Source organism: Setaria italica, chromosome VI, assembly GCF_000263155.2.
Source record: "Setaria italica strain Yugu1 chromosome VI, Setaria_italica_v2.0, whole genome shotgun sequence".
Taxonomy (NCBI): domain Eukaryota; kingdom Viridiplantae; phylum Streptophyta; class Magnoliopsida; order Poales; family Poaceae; genus Setaria; species Setaria italica.
In genome coordinates, this window is record NC_028455.1 from 6,022,838 (window position 1) to 6,041,090 (window position 18,253).

General features: G+C 38.7%; 1 protein-coding gene across 5 annotated transcripts; it reads left to right on the top strand.

The window, feature by feature from the left end:
- The first annotated feature begins 1,563 nt into the window (after positions 1-1,563).
- LOC101769930 (coatomer subunit beta'-like) lies at positions 1,564-17,556 on the top strand. Of its 5 annotated transcripts, none has more exons than XM_004972836.3 (15): positions 1,564-1,737; positions 2,533-2,699; positions 2,818-3,097; positions 4,658-4,880; positions 4,983-5,103; positions 5,591-5,770; positions 7,427-7,892; positions 8,833-9,321; positions 9,419-9,480; positions 9,618-9,666; positions 10,687-11,079; positions 11,160-11,285; positions 13,506-13,648; positions 14,206-14,283; positions 16,961-17,556. In XM_004972836.3, exons 8-15 carry the CDS (start codon positions 8,854-8,856, stop codon positions 17,214-17,216), a joined length of 1,575 nt encoding a protein of 524 aa, XP_004972893.1. In that variant the 5' UTR covers positions 1,564-1,737; positions 2,533-2,699; positions 2,818-3,097; positions 4,658-4,880; positions 4,983-5,103; positions 5,591-5,770; positions 7,427-7,892; positions 8,833-8,853; the 3' UTR covers positions 17,217-17,556. The 5 variants fall into 5 exon arrangements, with proteins under 5 accessions (XP_004972893.1, XP_004972894.1, XP_022683170.1 ...); XM_004972837.3 differs by having other exon boundaries at positions 10,690-11,079; XM_022827434.1 differs by lacking the exon at positions 1,564-1,737 and adding an exon at positions 1,872-2,395.
- Positions 17,557-18,253: the final 697 nt, after the last annotated feature.

Here is an 18,253-nt window from a genome sequence, read left to right on the forward strand (position 1 = left end):
GGGCCCCGAACTAGAGTCTAGGACGTAAGGCTTAAACTTTGTACGATCTCCCCATTTCGCAAGCTCCCAGCTAATAATCTGTAGTGTATGTTGACCTACGTCAAAAACCGACAGCAGTGAGTTTTCAGCTTATTTTAACTTGACTATGGATTACCTAGGTCTATACGTTGATATCTATGACTTATTTTCATGTCGAGATGTTGTCTTGATTATATCAGCACGACATCGACCATGCCTACTGGCAAGTATCCACGTCATCGCCGTGCGTCCACTCTCTGTTTCTATCGTCGGAAATACTGGGTACAGAAGATAAACTGTTAGTTACGTCCATGATGCTTGGTGGATATCCTCTGCTGTCTATACATTACAGGCCACTTTATCGTCATGTGCTTCTACCTAATCTGTCTTCCTCTATACCACTTACTTACTCTGACCTTCCCGAGCAGGGGCACACAAGACGGAATCTATTAAGCCTAATTAGTCCATGATTTGACAATGTGTTGCTATAGTAAATATTTGCTAATGATGGATTAATTAGGTTTAATACATTCGTCTCGCCGTTTAGCCTCCACTTATGTAATGGGTTTTGTAAATAGTCTACGTTTAATACTCCTAATTAGTATCTAAACATTCGATGTGACACGTGCTTATTTATAAGCAAAGGAACCGAACGCCCCCTCAATTGACTTGACGTTCGAAAAAAAAACTTCAACTGACATGGGAAGTACTATTACAGTAATAAACGAAGGATAGGCCGGCAGGCTATCAGAAGCTGCTGCTGCTACTAGTGGTAGAGAGATTGGCGCGAGACGGCGAGAGTAGGTCCGGAGGCATTGACGCCGCCTGGCACACGTCCTCCGCCGACGGAGCGACGCAGCGGGGGGAGCCACAGGCGCTGTAAATGGCGGTCGAGGGGAGTGGCTCTCACATGGCTCCGTAAATTGCTGGCCCGTCCGTCCTGCAATCCTGCAAGCCCTGGCGCGGATCATGTGCATGGGGTCGTAGATCTGAGTCAAGTCAATAAACTTCCCCGTTGTTTCAGCTGTGGGGGTGTTTGGTTCCCACGCTAGACTTCAGCACATGTGGCATCGAATGTTTAAATACTAATTAGAAGTATTAAATATAGAGTATTTACAAAACCCATTGCATAGATGGAGGCTAAACAGCGAGACGAATTAAGCCTAATTAGTCTATGATTTGACTGCTACAGTAACCATTTGCTAATGATGGATTAATTAGGCTTAACAGATTCGTCTCGCCATTTAGCTTTCATCTGTGCAATTAATTTTATAATTAAATTATATTTAATTCTTCTAATTAGCCTCCGAAGATTTGATGTGACACGGACTAAACTTTAGCTCAAGAAACCAAACACTAGATGTGCCTCTTTGGTGGAGCTTCGGGTGATTCCGACTGTACCTTGCACATGCCTTAACTGTACGATTTTACTACTATGGCAAGGAGTAAAATGAAAATCGAGGTAACTAGATGAGCTCCAAATTCTAGCTTCACCAGCTCCGACTCCTCTAGTGCTACAGTATCCATTTCAGGTGGAGTCGGACTGTGATGAATTGAAGCTCCACCAAAGGAGCTCGTATATCCCTTGTTTCATCTCTCTCTATATATAAGAAACGCAGCGGGTATAGATGGAGCAGATCTCATTCCTGCCCGGGCCTTATAGACGATAAAGTTAGCATCAACTAGCCCCATCCCAGCAAGTGTGTTCCAGGAATCCAGGTCAGTGCTGTGTTAGAACCATCAGCCAGCCCTTTGTCATGTATATACTTTTGATTCATTTGTTAACCGTCGTTCTATATCTGTATACAGTAATAATTTCTTTGATGCGTGTGTCTATCGAACAGAAATTTGTTTTTAAACCGAATCTAGACACTTGATTTGCTGATCCTTGTTCTGTGAGTTCAAATTATCCTAGTGCATCCCAGAGGCAAAGGCCCCGAAGACAGGTTTTTGTTTTTCAGAGAAACATACAAATTACCTTAAGTATAAGCATGTTTCAGATATTAGATGGTCTAGATTCATCCATTCATGGGTCAAATCCCGATCTTGAGAAGATCTCGTGCCGGCTTGTTGCATACATAGTATGCATTTGGATTAACACGGTGGTTGAGCTATTGGGACAGAAAAGGTAGGAGGGAAAGGGGACAGAGCAACAGCAGCACCAATGCATCGTGGTTCATGGACCAAGAGCCGTGCCGTGCTCTGGCTGTGCGGCTGCAGGCGACCGCGCGCGAGCAGGGGAGGGGAGGTCATGCCTGCAAACCGCACGACGCGGCGCTGCTACTGCTAGAGCGAACATAGTAATTACAAGAGGAGCCATCTGCTCGTTGCTCGCTCCTAGGAGAATCTGTTTTCCCAGGAGTATACCACTAACGCTGTAATAAACTGATCCTCCTTGCAATGTATTTCGTTTGTTAAAAATGTGGTTTATTTCGTATGCCCCATATGTCAAACAGTCTCCATTGAAAGTAAAAAATTGTAGCTGTCTCATCCCTCAGAATTTTTGGATTGTAGAAATGGAAGATCTTGTCCAAAAAGAAGTTGACGCCCTGCGGAAGATATTGACTGATACAAGTGGGGAGCCAATCAAACTATCATATGCAACTATAGATAACCTTGTAGGAGATTTCTCTGATGAAGACTGTGTGATTGGTCGTGGTGGATTTGGGGTGGTCTACATGGTACGATTTGTTCTTAAGTAACCCATTTATATATACTATCAGTTTTTCATATAGTTGCCCGTGGAGAGACACGCTCAAGCCAATGATAAACAGAGTAATATGGTATGCTGAACTGCAGGGAACTCTTTGGGATGCTGGTTCTCCAATGAAGGTTGCTATCAAGAAGCTTAATTCGACATCGCCTAGTTTTGACGACGAACAATTTGTTAAGGAGGTTCGATGCTTGAAAATGGCAAAGCACAAAAATATAGTTCAATTTCTAGGATATTGCGCAGATACAGCTAACGAAGTAATGGAGCTCCCCGATGGAAAACATGTTTTGGTAGAAGCACTACGGCAACGGTTGCTCTGCTTCAAGTATGCACCTAATGGAAGCCTTGACCATTTTATTAACAAAGGTATAAAGCTTGCAAACTTTTGTTTTGTTTTTCTTTTTGGTTTGCGCTTGGATCATTGAACAAGTTCTTTTTTTTAGATTGAACAAGAAGTGCTGGTTCATCTTACATAGAAAATGTACGCGTCAGTTACTAAGGCGAATTAACTGGTCATTAAATTAGTCACAAATGCATATGCCGGCGCCTTTGCACTTGTTTTACCAGTCCTGCTCCTGCCTATGAACAACTGTTATCAATGGTAAAGACTAAAAGACCAAATGTCAACATATAATGCACCAATTCCATCTCCGCGTCCTCCAAACCGCTCCATTTCCCCTGCCGCATCTCCACTGATACAGTGCTTGGTCATCCTTGCTACTTGGCTCCTCTCCTCCCTCTTCATCGCCGGTACCCATGTTTTTTTCCCTAGTCATCTGTGCACTGTTATGCGTTCTTTTATAAGACAATTCCCTTAGTGCCATCAAAATTTACATGACCTTACTTCAGTGCCATATAATTTTATGAATTCCTTTAGTGCTATTGAATCTAAGATTTATCCCCTCACTACTGTTCCGTCCATATTTCTATCCATATGCTGTTAGGTGTGGGCTGAAAAGAAACTTCCGAGTGAGGTCCCACCTGTCAGTGCTCCTTTCAATCCACATAACTTAAGAGGAGTAAAACTATTTTTTTTCCAACCACACTTAACGACACATGGATGGAAATATTGACCGAATGGCACTAAGGGGTTCAAGCTTAGATTTAATGGCATTGAAGGGATTTCGTGAAATTTTTATGGCACTAAGGGAAGCTATGTGAATTTTATAGCACTAAGGGAATTGGCTTTTCTTTTATTTGTCTAGCCCATCACAGCCGCCAGTGTCACCTTTAGTTTCATTTTGCCCACGCTTAGCGGTTCCTAGACTAATTACAGGTACATCTGTTAAACGATATTTTAAAGCGAAGTGGTCCAGGCTGATTCTATAAAGTGAACTATAAATGGATCGGATGAGAGCTGAAAAAAAAACTAGTTTCTCTTACGGTATCTTTAGGGAATCAATTTTAGTCACACAATTACGTTTGTTAGAGAAAAACTTCCGACGGAGGCAAAAGCAAGAGGAGCTCTATCAAACTAGCTTTTTCCCCATGTATTTTGTTTCGTTCTTCCCGGTCACTCCTACTCCAGCTGCAGTAAACTTTTTTTTAGCATCACTCTCTTGTGTTATATTGTGCTATTGAGTCTCGCTTTGTGAATACTTAGAACTGCTTTGTGATGGTCCCATTCTTCGCACGCCCAATACTGACAAAAACCCTTTTAATTCTTTTTACGATTTCAAATTTCTTTTTACGATTTCAAATCTCCTCTTCCATCGTTCAGTTGTCCATTTGAATTCAAATGTTCACTAATTAGCACTGCTATTTTGTATGTTTTGCCAGTAAAACATTTGAGTTCTCGAATTATCTAGTATTGTGTATGTTTGGTATAGGTAAATTTAAGTAGAAATGTACTTAAAATTACCTTTTATGTCAAGGCTCATCTTCACTATGGATGTCATTTGAATTCTCTTCTGTTCACTTTTATAGGGAATTTTCATGCGATGGATTGGACTACACGCTATCGAATAATTAAAGGCATCTGTCAGGGTTTGCAATATCTTCACGAAAACCGTATTAATCATTTAGATCTTAAACCTGAAAATGTGCTGCTGGACATTGACATGGAGCCTAAAATTACAGACTTTGGTCTGTCAAGGTGCTTTGATGAAAAACAGAGTAGAATTCAAACTAATAACATTTGTGGAACACCGTAAGCACTGCCTCTTCAGAACTCAATGCATTAGTCCTGAAAACAAATCTTAAAAACATGCATATTGTGCCAAGATGCTTCAACCTACCATATTGCCTGCAGGGGATATATTGCACCAGAAATTATAGATTGTGGAGACGTATCGTACAAGTCAGATATATACAGTCTGGGTGTCATAATATCAAAACTATCAACTGGATGTAGCATGCCTGGCGCTAACTATGTAAGGATAATAGACATAATCATGTTTTCCCATTTTATGTGCCAAATATTACAATTCTTATGCTTCCTTTACGTAGATGAATATTCTGAAAATTGTCTTTCTTTTACTGATATTGTTAGTAAAATATGTTAAACTTGCATCATTCCTATTGTTTTGCAATATACTGTGTCTCCATCCCAAAAAAGATTGCACTTCTCGTTTTGTTCTAAGTCAATTTAACCAAGTTTATAAAAACATCAACACTTATGATACCAAATTTTGATTCATCATGAAATATATTTCATAATATTCGGTATTATAAATGTTGATATTCTTCTCCATAGACTTGGTCGACCTAAAGGTGCAATTTTTTTCGAACAGAGGTAGTATAGTACTACTATATTCATTATTATGATCTTTATCTTCACAGTGGAATAAATCACTAGATGTAGACTACCTGTAAATATGCTTGCTGTCATCTTTATTACTGTGCGTTTTGTCTTTGCAGTCGAATATATCACATGAACACTTGCAACATATGATGAAACGTGTTGACGAATTAGCTAAAAGTTGTGGGGATGATGACCAACATAAAAGACCTAATATTAACGAGTTACTTTGTAAGCTGGATGAGATAGAATCTGAGATTGAAATGGTGATTCGAGTGAATGGAACTTCAATAGACCAGGTACGACCATTTTTCTTCCCTCACGAACCTTGCATAGGGACCTCGCTACGTGGTGCATATTTCAGGCAATGAGATTATTGATTGTTTTAATGACTGCTTTAATCTTGATAGTTTTACTGATTGTTGTGCAATGAGATTCGGGTTGCTAGATGTATCTGGATATTCATATATACTCCATCCATTTCAAATTGTAGATCATTTTGGATCATTTTGGTATTCCTAGGTTCATAGATATTATTATGCATCTAAATATAGTGTATGTCTAGATGTATAATAATATCTATGAACCTTAAAAAGTTAAAACGACCTACAATTTGGAACGGAGGAGTATGTAATACCCTTGCCAAATATACGATTGGCCAGTGGAAGAATTAGGAAAGATTCTGCCCGCGTGTGATGGGCAACTCGTCTGGACATGACGACCTCAGCACCCTCGCCTTGTGCGCTAATCCGTTGGGGGAAGGAACGATCAGAGTGCTTGAGTTTATTTTTTTATTCCCTTGCCTCGAAGTGTTTGGAGGTCAATTTATCCTATGACAACTAGCAGTTGACATCCACAATGTGTAAAGTTCGGCCATGGTTCGATATTGAATTGTACTGGAGCTGCTATTACTGGCTGGCTCAAAACAGTGACCAAAAAAACGCCATGCGCGGACCCAAGCAGTATATTGGCCGGGTCGGATGTGAGGTTGTAAATGGCTTTTTTATTTGGAACTTTATACATTTTTCTCTCAAACCTGAACTCTTTTTGAATCCATTTTAACCACATTGTTGTTGAGAATTAGTCCAACATAATAAGATCATGAGTATATATATATTGTGATTTCAAAAGTATACATTTTTAGTCTACTATAATTCAACATTTCCAAAGTAAAATGTTAAATTTGCTTAGTCGAAATGTTAAGTTAGCCTTTTTTTTATATTGTTGAATCAAGGTTTATAGAAAATGCTGAATGTATATGGCCATATGGGAGATGTTACTATTTCCAAACAAATGTTAAACATGCCATTTCAAGTTATCGTAAAAAGCTTGAAATTAAAATTTGTTGAATAAAGCTAATCTGCTAAATTGTTTATCGCACATAGAAATAATAAATTTCATAGTTTTATAAAAACATATTAATTAATTGGAAAAAGTCCATTTTCACCATCCAAGTATTGCCTTCATTTGAGTTTGGCCATCCAATTCCAAAACCAGGCAGAGGGGATGACCAGATTCGTGTGGATTCGTGATCAGTTTGCGGCTTAACGAGCAAGAGGCTCGCGCCGACCATGATCGAACAGCCAAGATCATGACTTTGCTGGATCTAATGGCTAGCATAGCGGGTTAATGGGTGACGTGAACCCACTACCTGCCCGCAGAATAACCTGCATTTCGTCTTTTAGAGATACTCACGCATCCACGTAATTAGCGTGCATACAACTATACATATTGTTATTTTTTATGTTATAGACTTTTTAACTAACGCGTCGACTGTAAAACCACACCATAATTTTCTTGTTAGGGTTTATTTTCCCGATCATATTTTTGTGACTCTAGAAACAATATATTTTACGGTTGTGAAGATATTAATTTTTACCATAAAAATTGTTTCCTCAGCAAAGCATTTTTGTTTTTTTAGTTCAGTCAAGGCTGATAATTCACATTTTTTGCAGGAGCCTCTTCATGTCCACCCCCGCAAACTCGTCTGGCCCTTGGCGGCAAACAATAGCATGCCTTTCCCACTGCATCTGACCAACAAGAGCACAGATGATCATTTTGCTTTTATGTTTCTGGATTTCGGCGGGGTTGCGTCCTCCTGCTCCATACTAGGTAACAAAGGAGTCATTCCACCCCAATCAACGTGGGGAATCGTCCTACACTTGCAACTACAAGCAGGGGAGCCGGCAGTATCGGAGAAGCAGGGCAAGGAAATGGTCATCGTGCGGAGCACCGTTGTGGAAAAGGGCTTCCGTAGTAACGATATCACTGTGGACATGTTCAAGAGACACCTTAGTGTGCAGGATAGAGTTGGAAGTTATTTTTGTGGAACCACCCCAATCACAACCCCTCCAACTATATGAATTTGATCATAAGCTGCAGTTGGATGCAAACGAGGGAACAAGCCATGGAACCACACAGGTGAGTCTCTCTTTTTAATGCCTTTTGAGAACAGCGCTCCTATGTATTAAGGTTCATCAGGCATCAGCATCTAGTGCCGCCACCATAGCTTGCCTGACTAGCAAACTAGGTATGTATGTGTTGAAGGTGGTGCCGGCTGCCCTATGGAATGGCGGGGGGCGAGTGCACGAGGCAAAAACGCCAAAAATATAATTGATGGCATACTCGGAAAATTTGTCAAATAACATTTTAGTTCCTCAAATAACATTTTAATTGGATCTATGGTTCCAATTAATTTATACTAGTGACCACTATCAAAGTTTGAAAGAAGGCTAACAACGCTTGCCGCGCGTTGTACTAAGTGCCCACTACGGTACTAAAAAAAAGGCTCTATCTTGGATGATGTTGCAATTTCTTCAAAAAAAAAGCAACTTTATTTAAGCTGCAAAATACGAAAAATCATGTCGGATTCTCATAAAATATTTTAGGAAAAAATTACTCATAAATTTCCTGGATTCGTGTTTTGTACATTAAAATGTTGGCAGGTTTGAAATTGATTTTTCTTTTTCTTTTCAGATCGGCACTTTTTGCATATGAAAACCTTTGAGCTTCTCATATGCACCCTATATTCTTATACCATCTCTATTCTTACGTATATGACGTTTAGGGCAAGTAAATTAGAACTCCAAAACGTCGTATATTTAAGAACGGAACAAGCACAAAGTTTGTCTCACTAACCCATTCAACAAAAAGGAACAAGTTTATATATCCAAAACAAGTGGCATCTATCAATGAGTTTATTCAATCAAAGGTTGCGCAGCGTTTTTGTAATGTTTCACTGGTTCTTTTAAAGAAACTATATATCCAGGCGGGTCGAGTGGCCAGAATTAAACCATATTATTGCATTATTATTCTCTCACAGATATATGTTAAATAACAATATTGCGTGCTCCTATTTCAGACATGCCCTGATGAGTCCATTATGACTGAGCTGTTAGACATCTACCCCTTCGTGGTCGGATACCCGCCCAAACCAGAGAAGTTCTGTACGCGCACAATACACCTAACCAATACGACGGAGGATACAGTTCAGTTTTGGATGGTGCCTTCTGCCAATGCCAGGTACTACAAAAATGAGGGTGGCACGGGGTCGCAACGATCCAAAAAGGTACCTGACCGTCAGCTTGGCTTTGTGCCGCCACAATCTACATATGCTGTCTCTTGGCTCTTGTTGGACGAAAAATGTAAGCCGACAAATACGGAGTCATTTGAAATCCTGATGGTGACTAGAACCGACGTGGGCCATCTCTCAGGAATTAAAGGCTATCCAGGGGACTTTGATGAACAAGTGTTCAACGCAGCCAGAGACAAGGGAGGCAAGTCGCACCGAGCCTGCTTATTTGTTGACAACAATAGTGGCCCGGACAAGAATTATCATAGATATGAACGTGTGAGCACCACATATAAAAATATATTTAATTCTGCTTGTGATTTTTTTTTGCTATTACATCATTTTACATATCCATGTGTAATTGTTAAATCTTCAGGCCTTATTCACGAAATATTTCGGGAAAATTATATCCATGGACGTGCATCCTACAATGCCACTGTGAGTGAATATTTTGACTTTCTTCAATTAGTGCAGAATGGTTGCTGAGTTATATTATCCCTCAATATAAACGCTCTTCTTTACCTGCAAAAAAAATATAAACTCTCTTCTTCTTCTTTTTTTGTTACATAACCTAGGGTTTTGACGGGCCATCAGAAGTTTGTTTGCATTTGGAGAACTGAGAAGGTAGCAAAACCTTTCTAAATCTAAGTCCACCCACTGCTGGAGAAAGCACCTTCAGTACCAGGTCCAAACCCCCCTTTAGTACCAGTTGTGCAATCGGTATTGCTAATTCGATACTAAAGGGGATCCTTTATACCGGTTGGGGAGACCAATCGGTACTAAATTGGCTGCCACGTCGTGCGTGGCCAAGGCCAATTTAGTACCATTGGTCTCTCCAACCGGTACTAAATTTTTTTCTTTTTTGTTTCTTTTCTCATTTTCTTTTATGTTTCTTTATTCTATATTAGTATTTCATATTTGTTTCCTTTACGTATACTAGTATACTATTATTCTAATACATGCATATAAATGAAAATTTTCTCCATTGTAGCTTATTCTAAAAATCATAAATTACTCTAGTTCTAAAACATAAAACTTAGTATACTAACCATGTATCAAGGGAGGATGAAGTTTCTAACGTTTAGAACACTTGAATGAGTGAAAATCCTCACAAAATGGTAAAAAATCCGACAGCGCCTCCCCTTTTTGTCATGAATGGATGAAGCTCAAGCTGGAGGAAATAGCTCGGGCAGCTTTAATAAGAATGAAAAGCCCCACCTTTCGTACCCGTTGAAGCCTCCACCCGATACTAAAGGTGGTCAATAGGGCTTCTGGGGAACAAGCCGTTAGACCCGGTACTAATGCTCACATTTGTATTGGGTCAAAAACCAACCGGTACTGAACCTCGAGATAAATGCCGATTTTTTCGGTAGTGACCCTATACCTCCGGCAGTCTTTTGTTGGGGAGTATTGGTCGGTGAATTAATACCACCAAATCGTTTGCACCCTATGTTTAAATTATATTATAGAACCCTCAGGTACTTGAAGATCATGTAGTGGGATTTAATAAATTTATCAATGTTTTTATTGCACCTTCTTTGTTCATTCTTTTAAAGGACCAATCGTTATACTACTACTATTTTTAAAGAATAAAACGAATACACTTTTGCGCACATTTAACCCGTTAAGCTTGCTTTGCTTTAGCAGCAGGATCATGTTACGGAGCACGCTCGCGGTTTGAAGGATGCTATGGATTTTGTGGTTAAGTTCATCGCAAGAATGCAATGGGTTCTATCAGGGGATAAAACTGGGAAAGTTAACGTGTACACAACAGAGTTGAAATTACTCCATACATTCACTGCTCACAGTGATCAAGTGATATCAATTGCGGTTCACCCAAGTCATCCTTATGTGTTGACTTCATCTGATGACCTCCTGATCAAGCTATGGAACTGGGATAATGCCTGGACGTGCACTCGAGAATTCCAAGGGCACTTGAATCCTGCTACGCAAGTGGTCTTTAACCCGAATGATAATGCCGACAGTTTTGCTAGTTGTTCTCGTCCTTCGTCCCGCAATGGCCCTGGAAACGTTAAGGTTGGGCTCTCTTTTACCGCTTTATATTATCATCGCTAATAGCAATTCCAAGCTGGATAACTCGTGCCTGAAATTTATAGATCTGGAGGATTGATTCCACCAATCCTGAAACTGACTTGTATGGCGGATTCAGAGCTATTGATTGGAGTGCACCAGTCAAAAATGGCCAGTATTTGGTTGCCGTTGTGGACCATGGATATACAGAGGTATATATGGATTCACCATTTTTTTTCTCCATTGTTGATATGGTTACTACTACTCTCTGCACGGAGTATTACTATCCCAATCTGTTTTATTTTTCATTTAGGAACGTGGAAAATACTTGAACGGCTTATAACCACTAACATCTCACTTGAGCTTTCATTATATAGTCCAGGTTTATATCAGTCCTAGATAATTTTTACAAAGTCGAGTCTGAATTACATAAGCTAAGGTACCTATACTCGGACTACACAATATTCTATTTCTAGTTTATTACGACCCATACTCTAGCATCCCCTATCAGTCGTAGCTGGAGCGAGGCTGACGATTGTGATTGGTTTTGAAATCTCATGCCCATCATTTTCTCCGCTGCATATCTGATGAATTGTCCGGCACCATACCTGGAGGTGCATGAGTCCTCTTCTATTGCCGTCCCTTATCTCTTCTACATTCCCTCCCACAATCATAACAGGTGTCTTCAATGAAAGTGATGACAGGGACGTTGTGACTATAGATATTTCTGTTGCTGATGAGTTGCTGTAGACGTAGCCGATCATGATGTGTGGCTTGTGTACTGTACATGCATGTGTAACCTCTGCAACCCATGCGATACGCCCACAAGCAAGAAGCACGTCATGGCTATAGCGCCGCATAAACCGGGACAAGGAGAGGCCGTCGTCGGTCTTTTATAGTAGGTCTAGATCCATGGTCCGGGTGGCCCTAGGTCTAGGTCCACCCAGCGAGGGAGAGTCCCCTCCATGTCTACTTTCCTAATCCTCAACTAGTTACTGCCTTTCCATGTAAACTATGCCGTCATGCGTCATGATCTCCATGTCAGATACGTCTCGGTATCCAGCCCTATATTTGGGACTGTCTAAACTTTTCGGTAGGTCCGAAGATGTATGTACGACATCACCTACCGATATGTTAGTGACTTTGCCGTATACAGTTCATCAAGGCTCTTTTATAATTCTTCGGTGAATTCTCTTTAATTACGTAGTACTTTACATGATCGGATATGTATAGTCAAATTGTATTGGCAACCTTTTGGTCCATCACCTTCTATTCTTTGTTAGTTATCTTGTCTGATTTGTTCCCCTCAAGAGTATCAATCTCAACCCTTGTTGGACATCACAATGTACTGCCACACACTGAAAATCCCTTTGCCATCAAATTTCTCTACTTGATCCCACATCCCTAACATTATCTTGATTTCGTGCTCCCTAGCATTGTTGACCTTCTTATAAAATCAAATCAATCCAACTTGGCTCTGTCACCACTTGTTACAATTTAATACCCTAATTATGCGCAGGAGCCTTTGAATCTTGAAAGGTCTTGTAAGTACGACATGAGCTCGCACCATATCAAGAACAATGTAGATAAATCTTGTAAAAAACCCTAAATGATAGCGTTGGAGCAACAACGACAAGAGAATATAGGATTTTAGTAAAACCGATCGCAAATTCTTTAAGCACAACTCCACGAGTGTACAAGTGATTGTCGTTCTCCAACAACCCTATGCTTAACCCTCAAGGACCCTATGATTCTTATCATGTACAAGAATCTAGTGATGTATAAGTATCTAGCCTATCTCTCTTGAGCATTTCTAATTATCTTTTACAACTCTTGGATGAGAACTTTGTGTTGGTCTTGTTTGCCCTTGGATTGATTGATTTCCTAGAGCCCCCACCTTCTTGTTTACATAGTCCCCTCCAAAACCAGCAAACATAAAATTATGAGTAATGCTTCCTAGTAGAGCTATAAGTTGTAATAGCACACCCTTTTGAGTCCTTGCCCCCAAGTAGGATTTGATGAGTCACCATATAACATACGGGAACACCTTAACCTGTAGGGTTTCCTGGACTTTTATTATATAGTTCAGGGTCATATGAGTCATATATAATTACAAAGAACATTCTGAACTACATATGTTAATTAAGATGACATACTCAGACTAAATATCCTAATTCTAGTTTGTTATAACTCATCCTCTAACAAGGGCATAGACATGGTCTCCTATTCAGATATTTTAATGTCAGTACCTTTTATGAGGGTTGTTGTTCATAATAAATCTGCTTCTATATCATTGGCATTTGTCGAATCTTAATAAATTTGTGTATACAAATGACCAAAATTTTGGAAGTTGGAGTTCACGCAATCTTAAAGGAAAACCTTATTTTGAAATGGAGATATATAGTATTATTCTTCTGTTTGGTTTGCGTCAGATTTGGGATATGGAGAAACAGAGATGCGTTCACAATATTATATGTGGCATAAACACGCAAGTGGCTTGTCACCCGACGCTTCCAATCGTAGTTACGGGCGAGGAAAAGGGGATTACTCGTATCATTAACCTCAATACGTTCAGGTAATGCTTCATACTATTTGTTTATTTATTATTCCCCGCATCTTGCTACCAGTCCTGTTTTTGACACATAAGTTTGTGTCTTTTGTACATTTGCTTTCACCTTTTGGATCAAGGGATCCTTTGAGGTCAATTTTTTAGGTCAAATTTCAAATCTATGGCATCCTTTGAATTTATCCTAGCAAAAAACCTATAGGATACCTAAATACATAGGAATTTTATCAGAAATTTAAAATGACGTCCAATCTCTATTAAATCTTTCTCTTCTTCCCAATTCTTATTTTCCAATGTTCCATCTAAACAACCAAATTCTCCTATTTTCTTCACAGTAGAATACAACTTCTTGCGCTTTCTGATCCTACCGAATCTCTATTTTCTTATGCATTCCAAATGGTCCCTGTAACTATTGGCCTGTGAAACTCTTTAATCATTTTTGAATTAAACATAACAATGCTGGATCAATGGTATTTGACTTAATTTTGCTCTTCACAAAATTCCTGTTTAATGGATCTTTTCCTTAGTACATTGTGTTTAATGGAGTCGGTTTCCTTCTTTTATAGGGTGGAGTACATTATTCCAGCAGTTGGCAATGACCCATTGATTGCTTTGGGATTCAGCGACATAGCAGGCTACAAAAGGTAAACAATATATAATCATGTTACTTTTAAAGTCCTACGAGCATGTTTACCTACGGCTGGACTGCGTGCTAGCTTTGGAATGGTTTGCGCAACTCCCATGCATGTCATGAGTACAAAATATTATTTCTATAAAAGATCAAGGGCTATATATACCGCGCTCCAACAGAAGTGGACAAAATGCAGAAAGAAACGTCCCTTACGTTTATAAACTATACTCCCTTCGATTTTAAGTATAGATTGTTCTAAGGTTGTCTTAAGTCATAACTTTTTAGTTTGACCACGAAAGTTAAAAAGTCTATAGATGTTATTTACAGTATAAGGTTGATACTAGTAGATGTATCATGAAAAGTAGCAGTCTTATACTCCCTCCGATCCGTATAAAAGTAAGTCCATCTAGTCAGAAATACACTTATTTTTTATGGATATTTGAGACAACATATATATAGATATATTGTTGATCCAAATTTTCCTTTATAGACCATGTTGATGTCCTAAACCGCTTCTATTTTGAACCATAGCAAGTACTCCCTACGTCTATAAATAATATAAATACAGGACGTTTAGGACAATCTAGTTAGTCCTAACTCCATTTATGACTACAGACATCTAGTCAGAAATACACTTATTTTTTATGGAGGGAGCGATACTGATACATAACTTATGCATATTTGAGACAACATACATATAGATATATTATTGGTCCAAATTTTCCTTTATAGACCGTGTTGATGTCCTTAACCACTTCTATTTTGAACTATAGCAAGTACTCCCTCCGTCTATAAATACAGGACGTTTAGCTTGTCCTAAACGTCATATATTTATGGACGGAGGGGCCGGGTAACATTTTTGACATGCAAATAGAGATATACCACGCAACACTAACTCCGAGGCAAATAGAAATTTGCATTTTTATTCTCATTTTCTAGTATAAAGGTAATAAAAATGTACTATTCGGATAGATTACACTTGTTTATTTTTTTTCCGAAGAATAACATATGGTGAACTACTAAGGAAATATATTGTTAATTGCATCTTGTCATTTCTGGGGTTGTTTGGCAATACTGGTCATCCCTAACTATAGAAATTCTTAGAGGGCTAAAGTTGTAGTTAGATTAAGAATCTTTTGTTGACACATACAGTTCTTATTTTTGAACAAATACTCCCACCATTCCAAAACGTAGATGGTTTAAGTTTGCCTTTTTTGTGATCTTGCCCTACTTTAAAGTGCAATTGTGTTTTTATCCTTGTTTTCACTACAACACATGTGGCCTTCAGTGACATTTCATTTATGTCATAAAAACTGGTTTTTCATCATGCTTCATAATCTATGACGCTCGCATGACGAAAATTCGTCCATTGCCTATACCCTGTAATAAAAGGCATTCTACAACGAAAACAAGTTATTCGTCAATAATTTTGTGATGATTTTTCTATTTTCACTAATTTATGATGCTCTTTTTTGTCATTATCAAACAAAAAAGTCATAAACTATTCACAAGTCAATGCAATTTTACCCTTGGTCTTTGCGTATTTACCCATGTTTTGATCATTGACTAGGGGCGAAATTGCATTGACTTGTAAATAGTTGAAGGTAAAATCACAAAGTTGAGAAAATGAGGGAAAAATCACAATTACAAATCAAAGTAGGGGCCAGAACACAAATACCCCTTTAAGTTTTGTCCTATGTCAAACTCCTCTAACTTCAACCCATGTCATATATTTAATGGTGTATTCAATGTAACTAACTAGATTTCGTAAATGTTGTGTATTTTTCTATAAACTAAACATGATTAAAGTTAGAGAAGTTCGACTTAGGAAAAAAGTAAAATTAGTTTCATTTTAAAATAGTGGGAATATAATTTAAACCATTTAATATAGGTACATATAATATATATGTACCTAGATTCGTGTATCCTGAACCAAGATGCTTGGCTCATTAATAAAGTAAGATGCCTTGATATTCCTGGATCGATCCGAGCCAGGACTCTCCATACTTGCGGGATATGAAGGGGTGTGTTTGTGTGTGCGCATGCGCATGGAGCTACTTCCACGATCATTATACCATCATGTATATGTTTATACACTAGTTCTAAGATACTCCAACGTGAACTATACCAAGAATTCAAAAAATACTCCTATTTTTGAATATATTGTAATTATACCTTGATAATAGTATATAAAAATTAGTATGTTCACATAGAGTACTCTATGTATGCTCACATATACTCAACGTAGAATTAAAGAAGGAGATCCTCAACTATAAAGGCATAAGGAAAATACACAATGCCCTTTGGTTGCAATCTCCCCAAGAAGCTCACCCCCATTTTAATAGGCTAGATTCTCATACGGATCAATACAACCCGTTGCAAACAGGACATAGAGTATTAATCTAAACTCAGGAGGCTTGTATTGTACATGCATGGTTCAATCGTACCGAGGTATTGCCGTTTGGGCATTCGTCGGTCGGCTTGCATCCGCCCTCGCCAGCGTTGCTCGCCAGTGCTCCTCGCTCCACACACTTCGCCTCTGCTGCTTGTCCGCTCTCTTCCCGCTGATTATTATTCAAAGTTATACTTAGTACCGTCTCTTTTTTCTTTTTGGAAACCAAATGCATAGTAGACTCTTCTTTTGCCGAACTTTAGTCTTCTAACAGTAACTATCTTAATTAATTTTGTAGCGTGATGATCGGACGTAAGAATATGGTGTCACACGTGGTAATTGATTTGGAAACATTAGCAAGTCCACATAGGCCACGCTTCTGGCACGATAACAATGCCAAACAGAGCGAGAAGATATGCAAGATTGACCCTTCCAAACTATCTGAAGACTCCCTCCTCACCGAGAACAAGGAAAGCAATAAAGCTGTAGGTGACAGATCAGCGTCCACAAAGGCAATCTTCTTTTCAAAATGTAGATCGTTTTGTCTTTTCTAATGGATATATAGATTTTACTATACACCAAAATATAGGATTATGTCTAGATACATAGTAAAATCTATGTACCTAGAAAAGGTAAAACGACCTACATTTTGAAAATGTAACGGAAGGAGTAGTTTAGCTATTGTTGAAACTTCAGAAATAACACCAACTCCATAATAAACCTAGCTATACGGAATCGATACATAGGTCAGTTCTGCAGGAAGTGATTGTACTGTCTCGTATATAGTCGTCAGCATCTTACTTCTAACTAGGTAGTCATGTCCTGTAGTTTGAAGCTCATTTGAAGCACTGGAAGAAATATTAGAAAAATATCAATTATATGTATTCATTTCCATTTTTTTTATTCAAACGCATGTGTGTGTGTATGTGTGTGTGTAACAGTCTTGCTTTATTATTAAAAATTTAAAGTCGGTGGTTGTGCTGCACAAATACGTGTTCACCACTCAGTCCTTGATATGCATTCTCACTCATTATCATTTTTATTTTATTGCTTTAGACTCTGCCCATATATGCCTCTTTTGTGTTAGTAGCCACTGACCAAATTTGCAAGCAAACTTTTTCAAGTCAAATATTTTTGGTATTATTTGGTTCAGGTAAAAGAAACCTTCAGGTATCAGGGTGTGGGCATCGCAGTCTGCACAGAGTATACAAAAATAAACTGCTGATGCCTGCACAAAACAATCTGAAATAAACTGTCTGAAGAACTGAAGTCCGGTCATCTATTTCATATATTTTTTCCCCAAAAAAAACTACTACTCTATGTTTGTTTATATGTTGTTTCAGAAAACTATTAGTGTTAAATATTCCAGAAACCACCGGCGTCAAATAACAAAAAATGGAGGTAGTACGTTGTACATTTCACCATTGATTGGTGGTTTCCCTTAATCTAACTGTGCCAGAATATCACCATGAACCATGAAGTTCACTAAGGTTAATGCAAAGGTTTGCCTAAATCGTGTGCAGATGCGCTGATGTATGTGTTCCTTATCAGCAGATAGAACAGTTATCTTATTCTGACGCATTAAAAACTT

Bases quoted from the DNA above. Each gene is read 5' to 3' on its own strand.
- LOC101769930 (XM_004972836.3), top strand. From the start codon at position 8,854: ATGACTGAGCTGTTAGACATCTACCCCTTCGTGGTCGGATACCCGCCC. The intron at 13,649-14,205 runs GTAATGCTTCAT...CTTCTTTTATAG, and splicing joins ATTAACCTCAATACGTTCAG to GGTGGAGTACATTATTCCAG. The intron at 14,284-16,960 runs GTAAACAATATA...TTAATTTTGTAG, and splicing joins GACATAGCAGGCTACAAAAG to CGTGATGATCGGACGTAAGA.